Genomic DNA, 26,005 nt, shown 5'->3' on the forward strand with positions numbered 1-26,005 from the left:
GGAAGCATAAAGCACATATATTTCAAGATAAAAGTATGCTTCTTAGAGGATAGTACAACAGTGCAAAACAAAGCTACGAATAGAGTTTTTGGCTATAAAAAATCTTTAATAAAAAGGGGGCTTGTTGGTCAAATTATATGAGTTGCGGGTTAATGATACCAGAGAGAAATGGAGCATCAAGCGTACAATCGGAGTCAAATCTGAGCAGAAACAAAGCCCACCTACGATCCCTTGGGACTACACCTCAATCTGAAAGGGAACGAGAATCAGTAGCTCATACACAGAAGAAAAATAAGGAGATAAGGAGGAAAATCTTACCTGGAAGCAAGGAGGGAGATATACAGAACTTCAAAGACATTCAAGGAGCTAGATGGAATGTTACCCACGTCGAAAATCACAAAGATTACTTGGTCAACCATGAAGGAGACAACTTAGAAACGGTGGAGAAAGGGTGGAAATGGGGTAGAGTTCTAAGAAAGCCAAGTCAAAGGATAGCTCATGGAAGAGTTTTGGAAACTCCGCATATTATTTCCTTTTGGACCCGGGTCCTATTTTTTGGGCCAGGTCATTTATTGATTTATGTACTAATTGGGCATTAGCCTACATTAAGAAGATGATTTTTCGATAAAAAATTTAATTAAAAAAAACATTCAGGGAAATATGATTATACAAAGTAATAACAAATCTAAATCGAACATATCAAGAAGTTGCTAAGAAGATGAGATTGGAGATCGGAGATAACGATATCAGGTTAAAACATCATAAGAATCAATAATAGATTCAGATACAAACATCTACTGCAATTTAAAAGAGATCATAAAACCCTAAATGAGGAGCTTAGCAACTTAGGGGGAGAGAGAACCACGAATAGAAGAATCTCAAGTCCGATGGCCGTTATGGAGTCTGAGAGAGAGAAAAATTAAATAAATGAGTATTTTAAAATATTAAAAAGAAATAGAATAAAAATGAGGTTTAACGAGTCTGGATGTTACCGTTAAATTTACTTGACTGTGTAAAAAACCTTTACATTGACGATGCACACAAGTTAATTCTCCTATTTCAAATAGTTAAAGAATAATTTTGGCCTTTTTTAGTTTTCCGTTTTGATATATCTATGGTAAAATTATAGTTAAAAAGAATAATTTTGGGCCTTTTCAGTTTTCCGTTTTGATATATCTATCATAAAATTCTAAAGTGAAGGATATATATATATATATATATATAAATTTGTGTTAGTGATCTCGTGGCCTAAAAAAGGGCATTTTCCCTCCAAATCGAATTCCTCAAAAATTCCTGCGGCACACGACTATCATGATTGCACATAACTTGCATTTGAATTAGTTTTAATTATCTCTTTATCTTTACTCCAACTCCACTTCTCTCTCCCCTCTCTTTTCTAGGGTTTTCTGGATCTCTCTCTTATCCTTCTTCGCCACTTCTAGGGTTTCTCCAACCAGTAAGTTCCTCTTACTCCTCTCTGTCTACATTCATTTATGAAGATTTTAGGTTTAATTTTGTTTTGTATTGCCATTTGTCTATTCCTTCAATTATGGTTGCATTTCCTTCTTTCTTCCATCATTTGAATGATATTTTCTGCTTCGTTTTAACGAATACTGAGACTCACTTTTGAGTATTTGAATCAGAATGTAGTTTATGTTTGTGTAAATATAGATGGAGTTCAATCAGTTATGCCTCAAATCTTAAAATAGTTGATGTAGACGATGTGAATCATTTGTATCCTGATGGCCTTAAGGATGAATGTGTTTGGTTGGATTTTATTTGCACCAAAATGGAAGAAATGTGATATAATGGGATTTGTGAACTATAATTCACGGCTCTGCTGGTTACACTTATTCCTTAAGACCTTCAGTGGCTCGAAAGAAGTATTATCTTTTTGTTGTTCTGTAGTACTCTGTAGAAAACTTGAAAAGTCCCAGAGATTTGAAAGAGGGCATGCTTAGTTCTTAATGGCTCCTTCTATCTAACAACACCGGACAAATGAAATAGTACAAAATTTGTTTTGATTCCCTGATCAATCTTCGATTTGAAGAGGAAGGGAGTGAGGGAGGATCAAAAGATGGAGTCTTTAGTCCTGTGGCTGTCTGAAAAATTTCCCATTAATCAATGCAAAATGCCAATAAATATATTTCTTATTTTCTCTTGAATTCTATTTGAGTTATTGCTTGATGCAAGGGAAAAAAGCAAATGCTATAAACTCAAAAACTTTGAGATATGTTGCAAGCATATTGAATTTTATTTTTTGATAATTGTGGTGTCCGAGCCAACTTGCACAAACCTTGACTAATTCCATGTGGTACCTTCTACCTTCCACCAACACAATTACCAGGTAACTCTGTCCACCAAGGCTTAAACAAATAAGAAGAAACCACCTAGTGCTTTTGCCGTGGATGGAAAATGCACTTGTGACCTCATGGTTCTCAACCCCCTTCCTTGACCACTAGGAGACACCCTTGGGTGCCTCAAGCATAATGAGTTTTTGTGTGATATTTGCTCACAGGCTTTAGAAATAACTTTGGGAAGTAATGGAATAGTCATCTTGAATCATGGATAGTAGCTTATCATAAATGCATTTCCTTTTTATTTGGAGATGAGATGACAGCAAAAATAGAATAGTTCACCGCCTTTTGTGAGCCTTTTGGCGCTCTACAAAAGAGAAACAATAATACTTCAATAGATAAATAGGGCTCTTAGCCTTCTAATGATAAGTGCTTACATTTGCTCAACTGACAAGATATAGCGGTTAAAAGTCTGAAGTCAACTTCCTTTTGTGGATCTAATATATGATTTATCATTTAGTTAAATACATTGTATTTGGTGCATTGGGGAGATGTTTCGTTTGAGGAAGATATTACCTTATTGCACCAGGGTGTGATGCTTATATGTAATTTTAACTCTAATGTCTGTGTTTTGCAACTTATGACCATGACCTGAATGTCAATATGCACGAACCTTACTGTTACTATATGACTACTATCATTTTAGAAGTCTTGCATTTATTGGTCAAATACTGATTCTGCTAGTGCAGTGGGATAAAATAATTCTGCTGATCAAGTGACTGGAAACAAGATGCCATTTGTACTTATTTTATGTGCCAGCATTCACCTGATGCTTATACACATACAAAATTTACCTATCAGAAAGCAAACAAGATTGCAGCACCTCAACTGAAAAGCTTGGAAGGTGCTGAGAAAAGACAAGAAATTGGAATGATTTTATATTAACTGATGTCAAATGTCAGAACTCAGAACTATTTGTTGCTACTTGCTTGTTGTGGGACAACTCATGTTTATTATCCTGAGGATATGTACTTGTAAGAGACATTATTCAAATGATAGACTATGGAAGAAATCTTGCTTTTTAGTTGAAACTCAAAGTATGGAACAGTGCTGTGTGGAAAATAGCAAAGCTTGTTGCTGATAATGCTTTGTGGTTAATTGTTAGTCTTGTTTCCCATAGTACTTTCCATAGGAAAGTACCTCTAGGCAAGGGTGGATCCACATAGAGCTTTGTGGGTACTTGAGCACCCATGGACCCCGACGTGAAATGTATATAGGTATATAAGAAATACTATGAAACCTATATAATTAATTAGTAAGCACCCAGTAAATAACTTTTGGATGTGACTCGTTGTTAGTAAGTGGGTGCTGAAGCTGCAGTACCACAGGTCATGGGATTGATCCTCCACAAGTAATTTTTATGTACTTATTAAGTTGTCTAATTTTCTATGTTAAGCATAAGATATTCGCGAGTCTAAGCGATGTTATTATTACTCATTTTAATTTTAAAATGCGAAAAGTCATCGAGTACATTATAATTTGTGACTCGAAGTCTTCTTTTCCGATAGTAATATTAAACATGACTTTCGCATTAATGTTTTTCACTATTGTGTTTAAATAGTTTTTGCACTTATACTAAATGAACAGTAACGATTTTATGTTTAAAAAAAAGTGAAGCACCTGCTAACTTCAGATCCTTGATCCGCCACTGCCTCTAGGTATATCTTATCAAGGTGTAAACATTTATTGAAGAGGGTCGAAATAGAATTATTTGTGATTGTAGTAATGACATAGTTGATTTGATCTTATTCTGATCACACAGGTGCTTTGGCATAATCTTTTGCACTTATTTAGATGTTAAGAAAGTTATTGGATAATCATTTTCTTGCATGTGCCTGTTAGAAGGATTCATTTTCCTTCAAGTTTCCTACACATTTTGGAGGATTTAACATAGAGGAAGGTTTTTACCACTTTTCAGGCAACTTTCATAAATGCAAGAAAATTAACTCTCTGGCACTTCCCCCTTTCTTGGCAACCACACCATAGTGTTAGTGGAACAATTTGTTGTGCTTCTTTTGTAAAGAAAATTCTCACTAATTGGAAAATAAAAATATAGGTACATCGACAATTGTTGAAGTGTTTATCTTTTGAGCTCAGTCACGGACATGCTGAAAACACATATATGTACCCTAAGTTGCTCGGACTCCGGTGCGATGTCTGATATACGGGTGTTGATCTAGATGTCGGATCCTTTAAGATCAAAATTTTAAGATTCAGGGGTATGGATACCGGTGCAGGGATTCAGCTAAAAATAATTCAAATATCTAAATGTTGGATCCTTTATGAGACATTATGTGGAAAACTTACAAGGTATTCCGAGGAGAAAATATTGATCAAGAGGAGAATCCCAAAAGGAAAGGAAATTAAAGGAAAAAGGACTGACATAGAAATTTCTATACACAAGCTATTTCATTTTCTTCAATTTCATCCTAGTTTTTATTTTGATTACAGAAATCACAGGTATCTGTCCCGAATTTCTCAGTCAATTTTGGTCAAATTATTCAAAATTGGTTGACCAATTCCATTACGGATCCCACACCCCATGTCGTATCGACATGGATGCAATACCGGAAGTGGAGTCCGAACAACTTAGCAGTTTCCAAGCACATTTGTTATTGTTTTCCTTGTACTTAGCAGCCGTTATGTTCTGTATTAGTGCTGCAAAAACTCAAAAGTTTATTAGTGAGTGTCCTTGAATAATTTGCAAAATTTTAAACAGAATATATGGTTGAGCATCTCTTTACGCTTCCTTTGTTGTATGAAATGATCTTCTGATTGCAGCTTCTTTTCCAGGCTATTGAAGATGGATTCTGCAGGATTCTCTATGAAGCTGTGGCCCCCAAGTTTAAGTACCAGGCTAATGCTCGTGGAGAGAATGACCAAGAATCTTATTACTCCATCCATCCTATCCAGGAAATATGGTCTTTTGAGTAAAGAAGAAGCTGAAGAGGATGCCAAACAAATAGAAGCTCTGGCTTTTGATTCTGCCAATCAACATTTTGACAAGGAGCCTGATGGCGATGGAAGTTCTGCTGTGCAACTTTATGCTAAGGAATCTAGTAAGCTCATGTTAGAAGTTATTAAAAGAGGCCCTCAGACTAAGGAATCTGCAGAAGGTATTGTATCTGAGAAGGTTAAAGCATCTGATGAAACTACTATTTTTGATATATCCAAAGGTAGACGGGATTTCATAAGTGCAGAAGAGGCGTCTGAGTTATTGAAACCATTAAGTGAACCAGGGAATAATTATAAAAGAATATGTTTCAGCAATAGAAGCTTTGGCGTGGATGCTGCTAAAATTGCAGGACCTATTTTGTCCTCTCTTAAAGATCAATTGACAGAAGTTGACCTTTCAGACTTCGTAGCAGGTAGACCAGAGGAAGAAGCCCTGGAAGTCATGGAAATCTTTTCTTCTGCTTTGGACGCCTGTGACCTGAGGTACCTTGATCTTTCTAACAATGCTTTAGGTGAAAAAGGAATAAGGGCATTTGGGGCACTTTTAAAGTCACAAAAGAACTTGGAAGAACTCTATTTAATGAATGACGGCATTTCAGAGGAAGCAGCACAAGCAGTTTGCGAGCTAATCCCTTCAACTGATAAACTTCGTATCCTTCATTTTCACAATAACATGACAGGGGATGAGGGTGCACTTGCTATTTCTAAACTTGTGAAGCATTCTCCTGCATTGGAGGATTTCCGGTGCTCATCTACAAGGGTAGGATCTGAAGGTGGGGTTGCTCTTTCACAAGCACTTGGAGAATGTAGGAATTTAAAGAAGGTTGATTTGCGTGACAACATGTTTGGTGTGGAAGCTGGAATTGCCTTGAGCAATGTACTATCAATCTTTTCCGGCTTAACTGAAATTTACTTAAGTTATCTGAATTTGGAGGATGAGGGGTCCATAGCTCTTGCTAATGTCCTCAAGGAATCTGCTCCATCCCTTGAGGTTTTGGAGATGGATGGAAATGACATCACAGCTAAAGCTGCACCTGTTCTGGCGGCCTGTATTGCTGCAAAACAATTTCTTACCACATTGAAGTTGGGAGAGAATGAATTGAAAGATGAGGGTGCTATCTTAATTGCAAAGGCATTGGAGGATGGTCATGGTCAATTAACTGAAGTGGATATGAGTACCAATGCAATAAGAAGAGCTGGTGCCAGGTGCTTGGCACAAGCTGTAGTGAACAAACCTGGGTTTAAGGTGCTGAACATCAATGGCAACTTCATATCTGATGAAGGAATTGATGAGGTAAAAGATATTTTTAAGAATTCACTTCATGTGCTTGGACCTTTGGATGACAATGATCCTGAAGGAGAAGATTATGACAAAGAGGCTGATGAAGGAGGTGATAATGAGAATGATTTGGAGACCAGGCTCAAGGATCTTGATATCAAGCAGGAAGAATAAGCTAGTCTAAATTCTTGTTATGCTCATATGTCAATTGCCATTCATTATGTAGGTTAGATTTCATTCTCATTTCCTGCTATAAGTGTCAGGTTCAAATACTTCTTTGGTCCAACATGTGTGTATGGAGGCTGAGAATTGTTCTTTAATATTTTGTTATGATTTTATCGACTTCATGTGTTACTTACAGTATTATTACAATGTTTTGAGTTCTTGGAGAATATTTTCGTGCAACACATCTTGAACATTGTCCTTTTTTCCTGGATCAAGTATCTCATGCAGCTGCAGCAATGATCTGATGCATTATGGATGAGTAATATAATCACATTCCTCAGTTGTTGAATTTGACCAATTTCTTACAACATTTAGATGATTTGTAGGGAAGATGGACAGGCATGCTCATTCCTCTATAAATAGCACAAATTTGAAAAGTTGAAGAACGTAAGAAAAAAAAAAGAAAAGTGGGATGAGGCTAATCAAGCAGCAACTGGTACTTTTAGAGATTCTAGTATCTTATCGTCTAGTTCAAACTTCATTTCTTTCTTGTCTCTGCCAATTTTCACGTACTCCTCATATCGCTCCTTCAAATCTTCTGGTAAGTTAGTTGTAGCACTCCATCCCAGAATCTCATTGGCAGCTCTAGGCTCAGCATAGAAGTGCTGCAAAGAAACACAGTGGAAATAAAGAACGGATTTCGATAGAGAGAACAAGATGTTCAGAACATGGATATGTCAATCAATAAAATAAGGGAAAAGAGTGTGATATACCCCTTGTTACAAAAACACAGATGGCTCATATGATAAGGGTATATGTGAGCCACTTTTGTAACAAGGGGTATATCAGTTCTAAATCGTAAAGTTGAGTGGTATATCATGCCCTTTTCCCAGAAAATAAATTATGAAAATATGGATACATACCATGTTGCGGAAAGGAAAAGCTTTTTTGGCATCAACTCCTACTGCCTTGGGGTCATAATGCACAATTTCAACAGAGCTTCCTGCAGCTTTAGCGCATAATCTTGCCATTCCGTCCAATGTCACAGCACGGTCACTTACACAGTTGAAGATGTGACCGCTAGCAGCAGCTGGATTCTGGACAGCCAGAGTAAGCATGGATGATAAGTCCCTGACATGAGATATGTTGGTTAGCTGCATTCCAGAGCCAGGAATTAGAACTGGTCGTCCACGAACAATACCTGTATGATACGATAAAAAGAGGAGACACGGGTCCTGTTAATGCCATACATTATTCCTTACATAAAAACTAGAAGTGCCTATATATGCAAGCTTGTTTTACTTACGATCAAAGAACCATTCCTCACAATCCTTGTTATTGCCAGAGCCGATCATGTATTGCGGACGGAAACTTGCCCAACTACCAAATATCTCAGATATGTATTTCTCGACTAACACATGGCCAGCATCAGCTTTCACAGCATCCTGTAAAGTCGAAAGTTTACTTGACAAAGCAAATTCTTGTTATATAGGTGCAAGCAAAACATTAATCCTACCCCTTCAACATGAGGAGGTTCATCAGTGGGCTTGTAGATTCCAGCGCTGCTGATAAACAAAAATTGCTTGACACCTGAACTCTTGGCCCAGTCAGCTACAGGACTGAAGTAGAAATTATGATATTAGAAAACTGTGATTAACTAAGCATCTTTACGTCGCTGTATCTGAAGCTTTAATCACCATTACATTATTGAAACGTGTAACTGATGGTTCTTATGCAGAGCGCGAAAAGTGCTAAGTTCATTGGCTTGGGAGCGCAAAGTTAAGTTCTTCGACTTCCGCAAATTGTTAACTTCCCCAATCCTCACATATTGATACTCTCATGTTCTTTTCTTTGAATGCTATGTACTGCTTTCCTTATTAGTTGTCATGTTTTCTTTACTGCCGTATTTTCTTTTCCATTACTTTGATTTGCTCCACTTGAGGAGAGGGTCTTATGGAAACAACCTCTCTACATCCACGAGGCAGGGGTAAAGGTATTGTATACATTCCACCTAACTAAGTCAGTCATCATCCTACATTTCTAATACTTTAGTGTATCACTACATAAACAAGAAAATACTATGTGATCAACAGTGTCTAATCTGCGCGTTTGAATCCAAAAGCATCATACACTACTCGAAAAGTTAAAGAAAAACTTAACTAAAACTACGATAGAGTATTATGAGCAAGGAAAAAAACAAACCTTACAGAATCCAAGTCTTTACCATTGTTGTCCAAAACAGCATCAAATACTTCACCCTCTAAAATCTTCCCAACATCTGCAGGGTTACCCCATACTGTTCGACCACCAGCACTGGTAATTTCCTGAAATTAGCCAATAAAATGTAAACATTACGCCAGATTTTAAACGAACACAGAGATTATCGAATCAATGTTTGACATCTAAATTAGTCCCTCTGTACCAATTTATATGATAGTTCCTATTTCAGGATGTTCAATATGCTTTACAACACAATTTTCAAGAACTCAAATTTTAAAATTTTGATCTTATATTTTCTTTTATCAAACTAACGTATCAACCATTGCTCTACTAGCACCAATTTACTCTTTTTTTTTATTGCATTTTTTGCTTTTTGGTACTTATATTTCTAGAAAGAATAACAGTTTTCTGTTTTGAGAACTTCCCAAATTTAATTTTTCATTTCATCTTAATGACACACTTTTATAATCATAAAATGTCATATTTAAGACCATAAGTTCAAAAAATACTAACGATATCTTCATGACACGTATTATAATAATTTTTTAAAATTAAATTGTGTCTGCCTCCATATAATAAAACAAAATAAAAGTGAATGAGAAATATATTTGTAGTAGCATTCTGTGTCCGATAGAATCTATCAAAAAAAATTTTACTTTTTTTTCGAGAGTTAAATTTCGAAAGATATGTTTGGTCATAAGAATTTAAAAAACAACAAAAACTGTATTTTCACTTTTTCGATAGTAAATATAGAATGGATAATAATCTTAACTGAGAATCTGGTAAAAGGGGTTTTGTTCATCTTATCAGAGCTCTCTTCTCCAACAGTAAGAACAGTAACATCATGACCAGATCCCAAAAGCTCTTTAGCAAAATAGAACCCAATAACTGCATGACCACCGCTATTTGTATTAACAATAAGCACCTTCTTCTTCTCAACTGCACCACTCGCCTGAACGACAGTAGTACTGGAGTAGGAATTAGGGGAAACCCGCCTTGAATTTAGAGAAAATGCAAGGAAAGATGGGGAAATTGAGAGAGACGAAGAGAGAGAAGAAGACGAAGAAGAAGGGAATTTAAGAGAAATTCGGGAAACAGGGGAGATTGATGGAGTTGAAGAAGAATTGAAAGATGAAGAAGAAGAATGTAGAAGAGAGGATGAAGAAGCAAGAGCAGCCATTGATAGAGAGTTGATGGAAATTTTGGGGTTGATTTTACGAGAGCCAGCAATTTATTGATGCTATGGAGATAAGTGATCAGTTGATATGGGCGCTATGTTTTCGTTGCACTATGACAAGGAAGCAGGGGGGATTTTTATTTATTTATTTCTCAAAATAGAATAAAAAATATATATGAGAAATTGCTCGAATGGTAAATAGTTTCTCATGAATGATTGTTATGTATTATTTCATAATATTTCTATCATATTGTGTTGTTTTGATGAATATAATATTTTGACGAATTAGTATATTGTTTTCATCATTACATAATGACATACTCCCTACATTTCTATTTATATGTCACAATTTTTTATTTCAGGTGCATTAAAAAATTAAGTAAGTTTACTATTATATTCTTATTTAATTTTTTTTTAGGTTAACTTTTCAATCAATGAATATGAATTAATTTATTTTGATTAATTAATTTGACCAATGAACATGAATTATTCACTTAATTTTTCTATGTTGGTCAAATGTATAATTTCAAAACTAATAAATCATAAGGATAAAATAGGAAGAATATTGTAAATTATTCATTGATTTTATGTAATGATGAGTATTATGGATCAACTATTTATAAAAAAGAACAGAGGGAGTACATCAACAATTTGAATGATGAACCTACAAGGAAAAAAGGTACGAGGTAGAGCTATTTTTAAAAAGTAGGATAAAATAAGATTATTAAATAATAAGTAAAGACAAAATGAGTAAAAAAATACTGAGATATTGACGTGATCACACCAAATCAATCGTTACACAAAATAAAACTGTTTATTATTACCTAATAGTGAATTTAAACAATGAGATATAATAAAATTTAAATAAAAATCAAAATAAATTTATTTAAATTAATAATACAATACAACAAATAACGACCCTCCAAACAAGGTGTCATATCGTGGATTCTAGAGTACGTAAAAACACAAAAGGAAAAAAAACTACTTTTAGACGGCTAAAAAAATAGATTGGGAAAAAAGAAAATTTGAAAGTTAAAGTTATATTTAGCCCTGCATTTTTTCTGCATTTCACTTGCAAATCTATTGTAATTTTGTGAGATTTCTTTTTCCAACTTTTAGGGGTTGTTTGGTGTGTTAGATAATATCAAACAATTTTGGAATTAAATTACAGTGTCACTTAATTATTTGGTTGGTAAGTTCGGAATAATTTATCTTGAGATTAATAATTAGTATTGGGATAAGTTATCATTCCCTTAGATTGTTTAGTAATTCCGAGATAACTTTTCCTGGGATAAAATAGACAAATGACAAAGATACCCCTTTGAACCTTTTTTTATAGAGAAAACGACATAAATAGTCCCTTAACTGTAGGAGTAGGTCTATAATGGTCCCTTAACTTTATTTTTGTCGGATTTAGTCCTTCCACTATTCAAAAACTTATCAGATTTGGTCTCTTAACTATACATTTATCGGTTTAAGTCCCTAACTATACATTTATAGATTTTAGTCCTTAAGTATTTAAAAAAATTTCAGGTTTGGACTCTATCCATTTTTATATAAATAAGTTAGGTTTATATTAGCAGAATATATGTCTCGAGAAATTAATCATTTAGCCATTTTTCAGGTGTTTCTCACTCCCCACTATTTTTACTTCAAATTATTCTTATGCAAAGAACCTTAACCTCAACGATTCAAAATAAAATTCACGAGAAAAGAAAATATATGTCATAATTTTATTCAACTAACGATAAAATGAAGCATATTATTGCTACTAATGACTTGAATATGCTAAACTTTATTATAAAAAAAATATTACCCGTTAAATTCAAAAATTATACTCCAACGACTTTATTGAAGGGAATTCGTTTAATTTTTCAAAAGTTGAAACTTGTATTAGTTTTTTTTTTTTTTAAATAGATTGATTTTATTAATTTATTCATTTTATTTTATGTAGAGAAATTTGAGTAATAAGATCAATTTATTTTGTATGAAAAATAAAATTAAAAATATTTGTGTTGATTATAAACCGTTAACCGTCAAAGAACGGAACACAACATACTCAAGTCATTAGCAATAATTATATGTTTCATTTTATCCTCCATTGAATAAAACTAAGACTTATATCTTATTTCCTCGTTAATTTTATTTTGAATCATTGAGGTTATTGCTCTTTTCATAAGAGTAATTTGAAGAAGAAAAAGTAGCGGGAATAGAGAAACAACTTAAAAAATTGGTTAAAGATTTAATTTCACGAAGAGTTTCGTTAATATAAACCTAAATTATTTGTATAAAAAAATGGACAAAGACCAAACCTGATAAATTTTTGAATACTTAAATGACTAAAACTGGTAAGTGTATAGTTAAGGGACCAAAGCGGATAAGTCTTTGAATACTTAAAGGATTAAAACCAATAAATGTATAGTTAATGAATGAAAATTGATAAGCTTTTGAATAATTAAAAGACTAAATCTACAAAAATAGTTAAAATTTATTATCTACCAATAAGATTTTTGAACAAAAATCAACGTATTTTATTAGAACAATTGTCCTTGCAATTCTTCCACATCTCTTCTTCTTGTTCAAACTAAGTGTTGTGATTTTTTTATAAAGCATAATTGTCTCTAAAATCGAAAAAAGGAGTTTACATGGTCAGATCTCTTAGGGGATTAGCAATAGAACGCACATAAAGAATCATAAAAAAAATTATGAAAAAGAAAACATATTTTCCTATTTCGTCTGTTGTTCAAAATATAGGCTTTAAATCTAATTTCATGGATGAATATATATGATAAAATATATCTTTATATTTTGTCCTGTTCAAAATACATATTTTACATCTATAAAGAAGAGAAGTTTGTCTAGTTCAAAATACAGGTATTACATCTATAAAGAAGAGAATTCCGCCAATTCAAAATACAGCATTTACCTCTATATAGAAGAAAATTCACTCACAGAAGATCGAATCATCAATGTTCTCGAAAGCGCGCAACTTCTTGACTATCAATTAATTGATGTACAATAGATCCCTCAAAAAGAAAATAGAAAATAGAGGGCATTGAATTTCTTATTCAATAATTAGTTAAGAAAATAATACTATAAATTATTAAAATTGTAATTGATTTTAAAGTCTTAAATTATTAGAACTTAATTTAAATTAGGAAAGATTCGACAAACCAAATTTTAGTCAATTTCAAATATTAAATATTAGGTGTTTTATCTCTTACAAATAAGTGAAAAATTAAGAAGTATAAGCTAAAATAAAATGATAATTAAATGTCAATTATTTAAGTGTATGCATTTTACATGTATAAATTATTTTACTTAAATTATTATTTAATTATATTTACAATATTTCAAGTGTCTCACGTTAGTGCTGTTCAAAACTGAATCGAAATTGATAGTCCAAATCGATAATTCAGTTATTGGGTCAATGGTTCGGGTTAATAGCTTAATTGTTCGGGTCTCGATTTACTATAAACTTCTTATCGGCTTATCAGTTCGGGTCTCGGTTTGGCCATATTTCTAATCGGGTGCCCCAATAATCCGATAAGAAGTTTAATTAATTACATTTATATTACTTAAGGCCTTAGGCACTTTTAGCTTTTAGGGTTTACACTTCAGTCTTCAGACTCTTTAGAGTGACTTTATAGTTGACACTCAAATTTCACAATAATTTTCCAAACTGCGACATCACTCATTGATTCACTGTCACTGCTCCCACACCGACAAGTTATATTGAATACCATTCTCTAAGTGTCTAAATTGAGGTTCAAATGATTGGCTCCCTTACTTTAAGTCTTTGTTTTTATCTTCTCATTACAGTGAGTGAGTCAGTGAGATATGCCTACAATATTGCAATACTACAATCTGCAATTAATTTTTTTTATTAGTAATGGTCTCATGATCATTAATGGTTTTCTTTAGTAGTGCTTTAATTGTTTCTCTTTATAGTTCATATCAAAATTGACTTGGTTGTTATGAGAAATCCTTTTGAGTTTGCCAGTTTGGGCAATATTGACATATCTGTCCAGGTTAATATGAAGTTTTATTAAGTGTTTTATGTAGTAATAGACAAACATGGAAAAGTTCATTAGTGACTACTGGCTACTGCGTATTGTTAATTAGTGATTAGTCCATTAGTAATTTTCAACGAAAATTATGTGAACAGTTAACGATTAACCTGATAACCAAACCGATAAAGATCACTAACCGATAACCCAATATCTTAACAGTTCTATAACGGTTTAGCATGATTACAAACCGATAAGTAAAACCGAAAAATTCCAAAATCGAACTGAAACGACTGATACACAGCCCTTTCTCACGTACAAACCTATATAGAATTAAAGGCTATAATGCCACACCAAACTGTCGGAAAAAGTAATAAAAAAAACTTATTGATTTTCATAATATTTTATAAAAGGAAAGTTTTTTTAAAAAAAAAACTAAGACCTCATTTGTTTTCATTAAGATTAAGACGTCTGAATCTGAATGCACATCTGAATATTAAGATATGCATTAAGATTAAGTTGTTGGAATCTGAATATTAAGATATGGTTTCTAGGTCTAAACACTAATCATTATTTTACTATATGATATTATAAGGATAAATTAAATAATAATTTGAAGGAAAAGGTGAAAAAATAATTTGTCTAAAAAAGAAATTTCTAATGAAGGCAAGAAGTTAAATCAATCATGTGGAAGACTTTTATCCGAAAACGAAATTGTATAAACCATAATAATTTGCAATTAGGTTTTGGAATGGATGGAACACAAAAATTAAGAAATTGGTGCTAGCCTGTCAGATGAGTTCAAGGATAAAAGTGTAAAATTTACGAAGTAGCAATCGAAAAATAAAAAAGTTTAGCTAATTAATAGTCACAACTCACAACTCACTTTTGTAAACCATACCCAATTGTTGTCTTTGTTTTCAGAACAAATAATTATTTACTTATCCATTTTCTTCTTGTAAATACAAACGGAATAATTTTGTCGCTAAACCTCTACAGACAAATTATCTTAATATAACACAAAATATTTATTTTTTGTTTGGCCAAACACATATGCAGACCCTTAAATTTGTCTCTAAATTTCATTTTTGAACTCCAACTCAACCTTGTTCCATTTTAACCCTTTAACTCCAATTTTTATGTTTCATTTAGGCACTTTTAAGTGATGTGGCAGAGTGTGTGCATCATACTTTCTCTAAGAGAGTGAAAGATAAAAATATGTTTTTTTCTTTGAAAAAATAATAAAAGATTAACCCTTCAACTTTTTTTTTGTACCATTTAAACAGAAAATACTAATTTTATGATTTCTTTATTTCTATATATACTCTTCAACTGCAATTTTACATTTTAAAAATCAACATTCATCCGTTAGTTATTGTAAAAAAAATAAAAATTGACGGATGATCATTGATTTTTTATTTTATTTTTTTAAAAAAATAGCAATTTCTTTATGAAAGTTTCTCTATATTTTCGTGTGAAAAATAACCTACAAAAGTGCGTCGATTTTCTTTCTTAAAAAAATCAATGACAACCCAACGAAGTGTGTCGAGTTTTAGCATTTTTTTGTAATGTTAATAATTAGCAATGAACATGAGTTTTTTTTACTCGTATTTAGTTGATGGAAAATTAGAAAGCTGGTATTTGAGTTAAATCCAAATAACTAGATATGAAAAAAATATGTGGCGTCATTTAATTTAATTAATTGTTTTAAAAAATAAAAACAACACACTTTCGTCGGTTATTTTTTGACATAATAATGTAGAGAAACTCTAAAAAAATTAATTGAAAAATGATGTTCATCCGTTAATTTTTTTAAAAGATATGCCGTTGATTTTTAAAATGAAAAAGTAGAAATGAAGAACATATATAAAAATAAAGAAATCATAAAATTAGCATTTTGTGTTTAAATGGTATATAAAATAGAGTCGAAAGGTTAAAATGAAACAAGGCTAAGATATGGTATCAAAATAAAAAATGGAGGCAAGTTATAGGAGTTGTGTATGTGTTTTTAATTGACTTTTGTGTCATGTCATGGTGTGTGAAGTACATGTTAGATATTTTAATTATTAAGTTTCTTCTTTCCTAGTTTTAAGGGTATATGGTTGCTATTTCCAAGTTACTGGAAACGTGTGACTTAGTAGGTCAGTTTTAATTTCTTTTATGGCTTAGTGGTTGAGATGATGTAGGATGTGTATTGCCTTTATAAAGGTTGTTCATTGTTTCAGTTTAGTGAGAAGTTTACTACCTCCCAAACTCTTATGTGTTTATCTTGATTTCTTTCCAATTTTCTAATAGTGGTATCAAGAGCCAGGGAGGGTGAACGTGCTTTAATTGTGAGTGAGCGATGGTTTCAGAGAGTATTGTTTAACCTGCTATTCCATGCTTTGATGGTCATTAAGACCATTGGAGCATGTTGATGGAAAACTTTTTGAGGTCCAAAGAGTTTTGGGCAGTCGTTGATGGTGGATTCCAAGAACCTGCAGCTGGTGTTGTTCAAACCAATGCTTAACAGACAGAGCTTGAAGCACTGAAGTTGAAAGATTTGAAGGCGAAGAATCTTTTCCAAGCCATTGATCGTTCAATATTGGAAACAATTCTTTGCAAGGATACGTCAAAGCAAATTTGGAACTCCATGAAGAAGAAGTACCAAGGAAATGCAAGGGCAAAGCGAGCACAACTTCAAACTCTACAAGGTGAGTTTGAGACCTTGCGTATCAAGCCGGGAAAGTTGGTGTCAATGTACTTCTCACGCGACAATTGCCAACAAGATCGGATTCATGGAGAGAGGCTTGAAGACGTCACCATTGTTGAGAAGATCATGCGGTCCATGTTGCCAAAATTCAATTTTGTTATCTGCTCAATTGAAGAGTCAAAAGATCTGGATACTCTTTCACTTGATGAATTACAAAATTCGTTGATGGTTCATGAGCAGAAGATTGTTCAACAGGATGTAGAAGAGCAAGCATTACAAGTAACCACAACCTCCAAAGATTTTGGGCGCAGAAAGAGCAAGTGGAAGGGAAGAAACTCTGAGAAAACCGAAGAGGGAAATCTAAAAAAGAATGGTCAGCATGATCATGATCAACGACACTCGTCCAATGGGAAGGCAAGGTTTGCAGATAAGTCTGATATCGAGTGTTATAGATGTCACAAGTATGGTCATTACCGTTCTAAATGTCGTACAAATCTGAAAAATGTACGTGGAGAGAACTCTAATTTTGTAGAAGTAACTGAGGAGGAGGAAGAGGTCTCTCTGTTAATGGTGAGCCAATCCTCAGAAGAATACCACACAAGTTTATGGTATTTAGACACGGGTTGTAGCAACTATCTGTCTGGAGAAAAATCTGCATTTCTGAACTAGATGAAACTTTTCACACAACAGTCAAGTTTGGGGATGATTCCTGTATTGCTGTCAAAGGGAAAGGGAAAGTGAAACTCCAAACAAAGTCTTCTTCTATGCAGATTATCTCTGATGTTTTCTTTACACCAGACCTGAAAAACAATCTTATCAGTGTGGGTCAACTTTAAGACAACGGCTACGAGGTGTCTATCAAGCATGGAATTTGCAAAATCTGAGATTCTAATCTTGGATTGATCGATGAAGCTAAGATAACTGCAAATAAGCTTTTCCTAATTGATATGCATAATATTGGCTCTACCAATTTTTGTTTTTCAACAAAGTTGAATAGTCAAGCATGGCTTTGGCACTACAGATATGGGCATTTGAATTTTGGAGGACTGAAAATGTTGCAGCAAAAGAAGATGGTTATGGGTCTTCTTAAGTTTGATATTCCTGTAGATATTTGTGAAGATTGTGTCATTGGAAAGCAATCTCGCGATAGCTTTCCAAAAGGAAAAGCATGGAGAGCTAAAAGGCAGCTAGAGTTGGTTCACTGAGATATTTGTGGACCAATAAACTCAATATCCAACGGAGGAAAATGTTACATTATAACTTTTATTGATGATTTTAGCCGAAAGACATGGGTTTATTTTCTACAAGAAAAATTTGAAGCTTTTACCAGTTTCAAAAGCTACAAAGCTCTTGTTGAGAAGGAGACAAGATGTTCCATAAAGATTCTTCGTACTGATCGTGGAGGGGAGTATCTTTCACAAGAATTTATAAGTTTTTGTGAGTTTCATGGGATAAAACGGCAACTTACAACAGCTTATACTTCTCAACAAAATGGAGTATGTGAAGGAAGAAACGGACAATCATGAATGTTGTGCGAAGCCTTTTACAAAAGAGCCTTGTTCCAAAAGTTTTTTGGCCTGAAGCAGTTTGCTGAGCGTCTATGTTTTGAATAGAAGTCCTTCTCGTGCTATTCAAAACATGACATCAGAAGAAGCGTGGAGTGGACAACAACCAGATGTTTATCACTTGAGAGTGTTTGGGTGCATTGCATTTGCTCATGTTTCGAATCAGAAAAGGACAAAGGTTGATGACAAAGCCAATAAGTGTGTTTTCATGGATGTTAGCAGGGAGTCAAAAGCTTACAAGTTGTACAATCCTATCAACAAGATGGTGATTATCAATCGTGATGTGGTGTTTAATGAAGATAATTTTTTGTTGTGGGAAGAAAAACCGAACAACCAACAAATTTCTTTGGATCTTGACGATGGAGATAAGGAGCAAGAGCAACCAGTAGCCGATGAAGGTGTTTCTACCTTGGTACATCAAAAAGGCACCAGCTTCCGACCTCAACGAAATTGAAGAAGGCCAACATGTATGGCAGATTATGAGGTGAGTGGAAATGTTCAATCTGAAAATAAAGATTCATCTACATATTTAGCTTTATTTTCTGGTTGTGATCCTGTAATATTTGAAGATGCCTATAGAGATGAAAAGTGGTAGAAGCAATGAATGTTGAGATTGCCGCAATTGAAAAGAATAATACTTGGGAGTTATTGATATTCCAAAAGGCCAAAGGTCGATTAGAGTTATATGGGTTTATAAGACCAAACTCAATGAATATGGTGAAGTTGATAAGTACAAAGCGCGCTTGGTTATGAAAGGATACAAGCAAGAGTATGGTGTGGATTACAAGGAGGTTTTTGCTCTGGTAGTCAGACTTGACACCATCCGATTGATGTTGGCATTGGCAGCTCAAAACAATTGGCCGATTTATCAACTTGATGTAAAATCAGCCTTTCTGCACTGAGTGTTGCAAGAGCAGGTATATGTTGATCAACCTCCTAGTTATGTGATGCATGAAAGTGAGCATAAAGTTTATAGATTGAAAAAGGCTTTCTCCGAGCTTGGTATAGTCGCATTGATACATATTTTAATTTGGAAACTTTTAGAAAATGTCCATACGAGCATACACTTTATACAAAACTTGAAGATGGGAAACTTGTTATTGTATGCTTATATGTAGATGATTTGATTTATATCGGGAGTGATCCTGTATTTCTTGAAAAAATTAAGCTATCTATGATGACTGAGTTTGATATGTCTGATTTTGGCTTGATGCATTATTTTTTGGGCATTGAAGTAAAGTAATCAACTAGTGAAATATTTATTTCACAAAAGAAATATGTCCAGGAAACATTATAGAGGTTTGGAATGCAGAATTGCAATTCTATCACAACACCAACAGAGTTGGGACTGAAGTTGGAAAAGAATCATATAGGAAAGAAGATTGACAACACTCTTTTCAAGTAACTTGTGGGATGTCTGATGTATCTAACAGTCACCAGATCTGACATAATGTATTCTGTCAGTCTTGTTAGCAGATACATGGAGCACCCAAAATAGATTCATTTGTTGGCTTCTAAAAGAATTCTCAGGTATTTGCTAGGTACCATTGACTATGGTACTCTATATAAGAAAGAAGGCAAGTCAGAGTTAATTGGCTTTACAGATAGTGATTTTGCTGGAGATAAAGAAGACAAGAAAAGCACTTTAGGTTATGTGTTTATGCTTGGATCTAGAGTTGTTTCTTGGTGCTCCAAGAAGCAACCAATTGTTACATTGTCCACTACAGAAGCAGAGTTTGTAGCTGTAACTGTGTGTGCTACCCAAGCAATTTGGTTGAAGAAGATATTGGCTGAGCTTCATGTTCGACAACAAGAACCAATATTGATTTACTGCGACAATGGCTCAACGATTAAGCTTTCATAGAATTCAATGTTGCATGGACCGAGCAAACACATAGATGTTAAGTTTCACTTCCTGAGAGATCTCACGAAGGAGAAAGTTATTGATGTTGTCTACTGTAGAAGTAAAGACCAAGCTGCTGATATCTTCACTAAGTCCCTCAAGCTGGCAACATTCAGAAAGTTAAGGAAGCTACTTGGAGTTTGCACTTTAAAGGAAAGTTACGGTGAATGATGTTATTAAGCTGAAGTCGTAGGCTTATGAGTTTAAGGGAGGGTTTGTTAGATATTTTAATTAATTAAGTTTCTTCTTTCCTAGTTTTAAGGGTACATGGCTACTATTTCCAAGTTACTGAAAACGTGTGACTTAGTAGGTCAGTTTTAATTTTTTTTATGGCTTAGTGGTTGAGATAATGTAGGATGTATATTGCCTTTATAAAGGTTGTTCATTGTTTCAGTTTAGTGAGAAGTATACTACCTCCCAAACTCTTCTGTGTTTATCTTGATTTCTTTTCAATTTTCTAATAGTACACACATTCACTTTGTTGATTCTTTGAAAAGAGGTGCCTAAATGGAACATAAAAAANAAAACGTGTGACTTAGTAGGTCAGTTTTAATTTTTTTTTATGGCTTAGTGGTTGAGAGAATGTAGGATGTATATTGCCTTTATAAAGGTTGTTCATTGTTTTAGTTTAGTGAGAAGTTTACTACCTCCCAAACTCTTCTGTGTTTATCTTGATTTCTTTCCAATTTTCTAATAGTACACACATCCACTTTATTGATTCTTTGAAAAGAAGTGCCTAAATGGAACATAAAAATGAAGTTGAAAGGTTAGAATGGAACAAGGTTGAGTTGGAGTGCCAAAATGAAAATTTATGTATAATGCAGCAAATTGTTTTTCTATTAGTAGTAGAAGCTGAGGCAAAGTAAGGATTTAAGACTTAACGTACATCTTAAGATAAATACAAAGTTTCAACCAAACCTACAGGTCTCGTTTGAACCAGTAAAATATGAGTCTCCTCCCCTAAAGTAGAAAGGGCACTAATCTAGCAGGCCTCACCATTTTGCAAAACAGATGAACACATCATCAATGGAAGAAAAAGGGTATGCAGACAAAACTTAATTTCATCTGGTTCCAGTGTCACTAGTAAATAGTAGTAATAACATTTTCTGGAAAGAGGACAAAGCAGACATCTTTCAAGTTAGCTTGCATATATTTACATACATCCAAGATGCAGGTGAACTCAAGGCAAAACATGGGGAAAAACAAGAGAAAGTTTCACCAGACATAACATTTTACTAAAACCACAGGGAAAAAGATATATATAGCTTAGGATCTGTTGAAGGCGACTAGTCATAAACAAACACAATCTCCTTCAACAAGGATGAGCACACTTCCTACTAGTTTTTCTTCATCCTCTTAACGCTGTACTTTCTCTTTACAGGAGGAGGTTTAGGTGCACGGGCAGAGTTTTGAGCAGGAGCCTCTGGATGATGTTTGACTGTTCCATCAGATAAGTTCGTCACGACACCAGTTGGTCTCCACCCATTTGAAAAAGCAACCACATCCTTGCCAATCACATTCTCATACTGCAAAACAAGATTATTAGTCGTTACATCTTGCCAAAGGAAAAAAGGCTTAACAATTAAACATGGGGAATGTCAAGGAAACTTTGTACAACAGTGAGAATTTTGAAACAAACTTCATCTACAAATATATAAGTGTGAAACTAGGCCTTATAGTTTTACACTCATATGTCTTGGGAGTTTTGAGTATTTATCCAGGAATTTGAGATGATGGATCACCATATTCAACCAAATAAAGGTAAAGTCTTGAGTACGATTAGGTATGGCAACAAGGTGTCAGTCCATCGGAGCCTGACCTTGTATAAGACATGTGACAACTCTCCATGATACATGTTAAATCTTTGATCTCACACCTTGAGGGACCTTTTCTACTAGACTTACTATAAACTAAGGCTACTGATACATCAAGATCCAAGAAGCCTAAATTGTAACAAAGGGTTTAAAAATTATAAATAATTTATATGGTTTGATTATAGCAATCTTTAGGTGGATAATTCCAAGTCGACAATTGTCAATGGCTTCAATTTTCATAAATTTAAAAATAAAATCTGCAATTATCAACAAGTCATATATCATGCCACGCAAGGAAAATGACGAGTCACATCACACATCCCATATAGTAATGGCATCCTGCCCATCACCAGTCAACAAGGCTGATCTTCAGTACTGTAGAAGTACTTTAACTTCATATTTTGTAAAAACAAGCTGACAAAGGTTTTGAAAGAGCACACTGTCTTTAAAACATTAGCCACTATCTGAGGACCACGATAATTCAATAGAGAAATAGAAAACACAATAGCAAAGTCGGTGATGAGGCCAAGCTTGAGAAAGCATGTTAATAAATGTTCAACTATCAAAATGGATCTATGTTGCCTCTTATCAGTTCTGCTCTTGGTAAATGTTTATTCGGTGAGTACCTCCAAAAAATTGGATACATTGAAATCCTTCCTCCACACAATTCAAGTACATACCTCACCAAGAAAAGCTAAGGACATTAGCGAGCAGATGGTGATTTCATACCAGGAACAAGAAGTAGCATCCACAAGGTGATAAATCAGAATACATCCAGTATAAGGAATATCACTCACTATCTTGACTTTTCCAGACATGTAGTGTAATTTCTGGGCTTGTTGATAGTTTTCCTCCGTCAAGGCCTCGATCTAGATAGCGATAATTATCATCCTGATCAGATTTGAAAATTTTACCATAAAATGAATCGAGACAAACAGACTACCTTTTTCACTGAGGCAGTATACAGAATTTTGTAGTTGAGGTTTGTTGGCGTAGCTTCACTTGCAAAGGGCCTTTTGCATCTCTGTTAAGTAATTAAAGCTACAAGCTTCAGGCATAGCAAGATTAAAGAAGAAAAGCAAGTAAAATGACAACACAAGATACACTCACAGTCTGGACCAAATGGTCAACTATCATTTCTGAGCTACACACATTCCTGATCGGTTCAGGACAAATTGGCTCTACATGCAGCTCTGTGTCTCTATCACAGTCAGTAGGATCGACGTGATGAATACCTTCCCTCCCCTGTCTTTTCCCAAATGACCCTATATTTTTAAGCTGACCAGGTTGTCTAACAATCATGCCATTGGCCTTTAATGTTTTCCTCTTTGAGGAAATTGCTTGAGAATGTTTACTTTGCGCATTAGTCAATGCAGAGTTTGTTGGACCATCAGCCTGCTGATTAATATTGAGACATTGCAATCAGTCAACTCAAGGGACAGGAAGTATCATGTACTTCTATAGTCCAGCTTGTCCATTGAGTGAAATGAATAAGCAAATAAATAAATCTTTGATCGGGCTTAGAGAAGGAGCATTTAAGAAAAGTTTCAGGCATAGCAAGGTATAAAAGTAAACAGACATCAAAAACAAGAGACATCCTTACAGTGTGGACCGGACAGTCAACTTCAATTTCCAAGCTACTCACACCCCTGATTGGTTTGAGACTGATTGGCTCAACATGCAGCTCCTCATCTCCATCACAGTCGGTAAGATCAATATGCTGAACAGGCTCCTTCCCTTGACTTTTCCTGAAGAACCCTAAGCTTCTAAGTCGATTGGATCGCCTAACAATCATGTTATTGCCCTTTGTTACTTTCCTCTTTGAGGTAAAAGCTGCAGATTGAGAATCCTTACTTTGCACATTATCAGTTGTCAATGAAGAGTGACTTGGACCCTCAGCCACCTGTGATCGTGAACGAGACATTCAATCACTCTTGAGGTATAATGTATTTCAATAGTACAGCTTGTCCAAAGTAGAAAACGAATAAGCAAATATATAAATCTTTGCCAGGCTTTTAAGAAGGAGCATTTAGGAATAGGTTTGACATGCAAGACCAATTAATAACTACTATATGCACACTGTAAGTATCAAAAGAAGTAGCTATATTAGCAAGCACATCAAGGAATAAGGCAAACTTTGTCATTCAGAAATGAAAGATGAATGCAAAATAGTTTACAAATTTACTCAATAATTGAAGTGCAATCCTCATTGAAATTTGTGCAATTGTCAACAAACAACATCCAAAAAAACAGTATAACCAGGATAATAACATTTTTTTGCACATTAGTACAAATTGTAAATCATCAACAGAACTGTTTCCTATCAAGGCTAAAAGTAAAAAGTAAAAACAGACAAATTGGAAGAGCTATTCTTTGCACAAAGAAACCATAAGATAATCACTATACAAACTACAAAGCAAGAACCAAGTAACCAAACACAGAAAGTGGGATGAGTGAAAATGTAGCTAATCAACCTCCAACTTCAACTACTAGTTTGAGGATTCGAATCGACCCCGTTTATCCATTTGGGTGGGTAAAAATATAAATAATTAACCCCACCCCAACCGCTGGCTTCCACAAAAAGTAAAATGAAAACGAGGCATTACAGGTAACTAGCAAAAACAGAGGCAGCTTAGGAGCATAAAAAATCCAAATTGGAAAAGAAATTACACTATATATACACTGTTACGTATATCCAGAAGATATTGAACTTTATATTGTTTACTTCTCTATATTTTGAATACCCTAGTGAAAATCCTATTTCCGCCTCTGCATTTCAAATGGATACACATTGCCTACACACACGCCATCTTCACCCGAAAAAAAAAACTCATCTTTTCTCCATAACCACGCAAAAAACAGAGTACATCGGCATTATCAACAATCTTTATTGGTCAGCAAAATAAAACACATTCAGGTCATTTCCCTGATGATCATACCTCATTCTGGGATGCTAAAGATGCCCTTTTGAATATACTGCTCTTCCTTTAAATGCACAAAATACTAAGGGAAACGATGAACTGTGGAAAGTACGGAAAATTGTTGCGTAAAAACAAGGGCAAAAAATAGATACCTCATTGTGGGTTACTTCCATGTCGGCTTTTCTCTTCCTCCATCTTTCCTTTGCGGCTATTGACAACCTTCTTGCTACCATTGTTTTGTATCTCAAATAAGAAAGTTGCTCAGAGACTGTTGAGAGTAGCAAAAGCTTTACTTTTAATGTGAGCAGAGAGAGCTGCAGTAGCTGGGGGTAACATTGATAATATGGTACACTATTTGAAATTTCGGTATCTTAATTTTGATATTTAGTTTTAAAAATTATTATATTAGTATCATATCAATTTAATTTGATATATTAATTTGGTTTTAATAGTTTGTGATATGATAAATTGGTAAGGATAGTTTATTCAGCTTTCATTAATATATACTCGTATAATAGAGTATTATGACTTCGACAATTCAAAAAAAAGACTCATACTATACTAACACATTATCAATGTAAAAATATATTCAAAAGAAAGTACAAACAACTCATTTTGTTAATCAATTACATTTAAAATAATAATTTGTAATATTAGAGATAAGATTAATAATGAAAATATGTAGGATGGGTTGGAAGTGATCTAGTCCTCCGTGATGGACAATATGAGAAAAATGAGATTACGATGCTTTAAATATATGAAAAAAATTAAGATTAAATTTTTATTTAATGATAGAAATATGACAATTTTTAAACGGATTAAAGAGAGGTATCACATAAATTAATAATAATTATATTTTATTCATCGTAATATTATAGGCTTATTTTTCTTATTATTGATGTATGATATATTATAATAATTAAATAAATTATATTTTAATATAATAA

At 33.9% G+C, this 26,005-nt stretch overlaps 3 protein-coding genes, 1 long non-coding RNA gene and 1 pseudogene across 5 annotated transcripts; 2 read left to right on the forward strand and 3 right to left on the reverse strand.

The window, feature by feature from the left end:
• Positions 1 to 1,273: 1,273 nt before the first annotated feature.
• Positions 1,274 to 7,165, forward strand: LOC125870231 (RAN GTPase-activating protein 1). 2 transcript variants are annotated; one of them, XM_049550608.1, is made up of 2 exons: positions 1,274 to 1,456; positions 5,139 to 7,165. In XM_049550608.1, the coding sequence occupies exon 2, from the start codon at positions 5,161 to 5,163 to the stop codon at positions 6,763 to 6,765; it is 1,605 nt and encodes a 534-aa protein (XP_049406565.1). In that variant the 5' UTR covers positions 1,274 to 1,456; positions 5,139 to 5,160; the 3' UTR covers positions 6,766 to 7,165. The 2 variants fall into 2 exon arrangements, with proteins under 2 accessions (XP_049406565.1, XP_049406564.1); XM_049550607.1 differs by having other exon boundaries at positions 1,275 to 1,456; positions 5,151 to 7,165.
• On the reverse strand, positions 4,728 to 5,208 carry LOC125870234 (uncharacterized). Its single transcript, XR_007446877.1, has 2 exons — positions 5,102 to 5,208; positions 4,728 to 5,015 (listed from the first exon to the last, which is right to left on the reverse strand). It is a non-coding gene; the product is annotated as an uncharacterized LOC125870234 (long non-coding RNA).
• Positions 7,046 to 10,270, reverse strand: LOC125870233 (chloroplast stem-loop binding protein of 41 kDa a, chloroplastic). The gene is made up of 6 exons (XM_049550609.1): positions 9,749 to 10,270; positions 8,959 to 9,080; positions 8,273 to 8,375; positions 8,063 to 8,201; positions 7,680 to 7,957; positions 7,046 to 7,421 (listed from the first exon to the last, which is right to left on the reverse strand). Exons 1-6 carry the CDS (start codon positions 10,154 to 10,156, stop codon positions 7,239 to 7,241), a joined length of 1,233 nt encoding a protein of 410 aa, XP_049406566.1. The 5' UTR covers positions 10,157 to 10,270; the 3' UTR covers positions 7,046 to 7,238.
• A 5,867-nt stretch (positions 10,271 to 16,137) lies between these two features.
• LOC125869606 (uncharacterized) lies at positions 16,138 to 18,060 on the forward strand. Its single transcript, XM_049550076.1, has 4 exons — positions 16,138 to 16,143; positions 16,676 to 17,456; positions 17,546 to 17,674; positions 17,768 to 18,060. The coding sequence occupies exons 1-4, from the start codon at positions 16,138 to 16,140 to the stop codon at positions 18,058 to 18,060; spliced, it is 1,209 nt and encodes a 402-aa protein (XP_049406033.1).
• A 3,557-nt stretch (positions 18,061 to 21,617) lies between these two features.
• Positions 21,618 to 25,291, reverse strand: LOC125871343 (uncharacterized; annotated as a pseudogene).
• Between the last annotated feature and the right edge of the window lie 714 nt (positions 25,292 to 26,005).

This window comes from Solanum stenotomum, chromosome 7 (assembly GCF_019186545.1).
Source record: "Solanum stenotomum isolate F172 chromosome 7, ASM1918654v1, whole genome shotgun sequence".
NCBI classification, from domain to species: domain Eukaryota; kingdom Viridiplantae; phylum Streptophyta; class Magnoliopsida; order Solanales; family Solanaceae; genus Solanum; species Solanum stenotomum.

What these genes read in the sequence shown, in the direction of transcription:
- LOC125870233 (XM_049550609.1), bottom strand. Translation starts at nt 10,156, where the DNA reads ATGGCTGCTCTTGCTTCTTCATCCTCTCTTCTACATTCTTCTTCTTCA. An exon ending in CCCCTTTTACCAGATTCTCA is followed by an intron (nt 9,081 to 9,748) that starts GTTAAGATTATT and finishes GGCTAATTTCAG; the next exon opens with GAAATTACCAGTGCTGGTGG. An exon ending in AACCTCCTCATGTTGAAGGG is followed by an intron (nt 8,202 to 8,272) that starts GTAGGATTAATG and finishes TCGACTTTACAG; the next exon opens with GATGCTGTGAAAGCTGATGC.
- LOC125869606 (XM_049550076.1), top strand. An exon ending in CTCAGAAGAATACCACACAA is followed by an intron (nt 17,457 to 17,545) that starts GTTTATGGTATT and finishes TTCACACAACAG; the next exon opens with TCAAGTTTGGGGATGATTCC. An exon ending in CCTGAAAAACAATCTTATCA is followed by an intron (nt 17,675 to 17,767) that starts GTGTGGGTCAAC and finishes TGATCGATGAAG; the next exon opens with CTAAGATAACTGCAAATAAG.
- LOC125870231 (XM_049550608.1), top strand. Translation starts at nt 5,161, where the DNA reads ATGGATTCTGCAGGATTCTCTATGAAGCTGTGGCCCCCAAGTTTAAGT.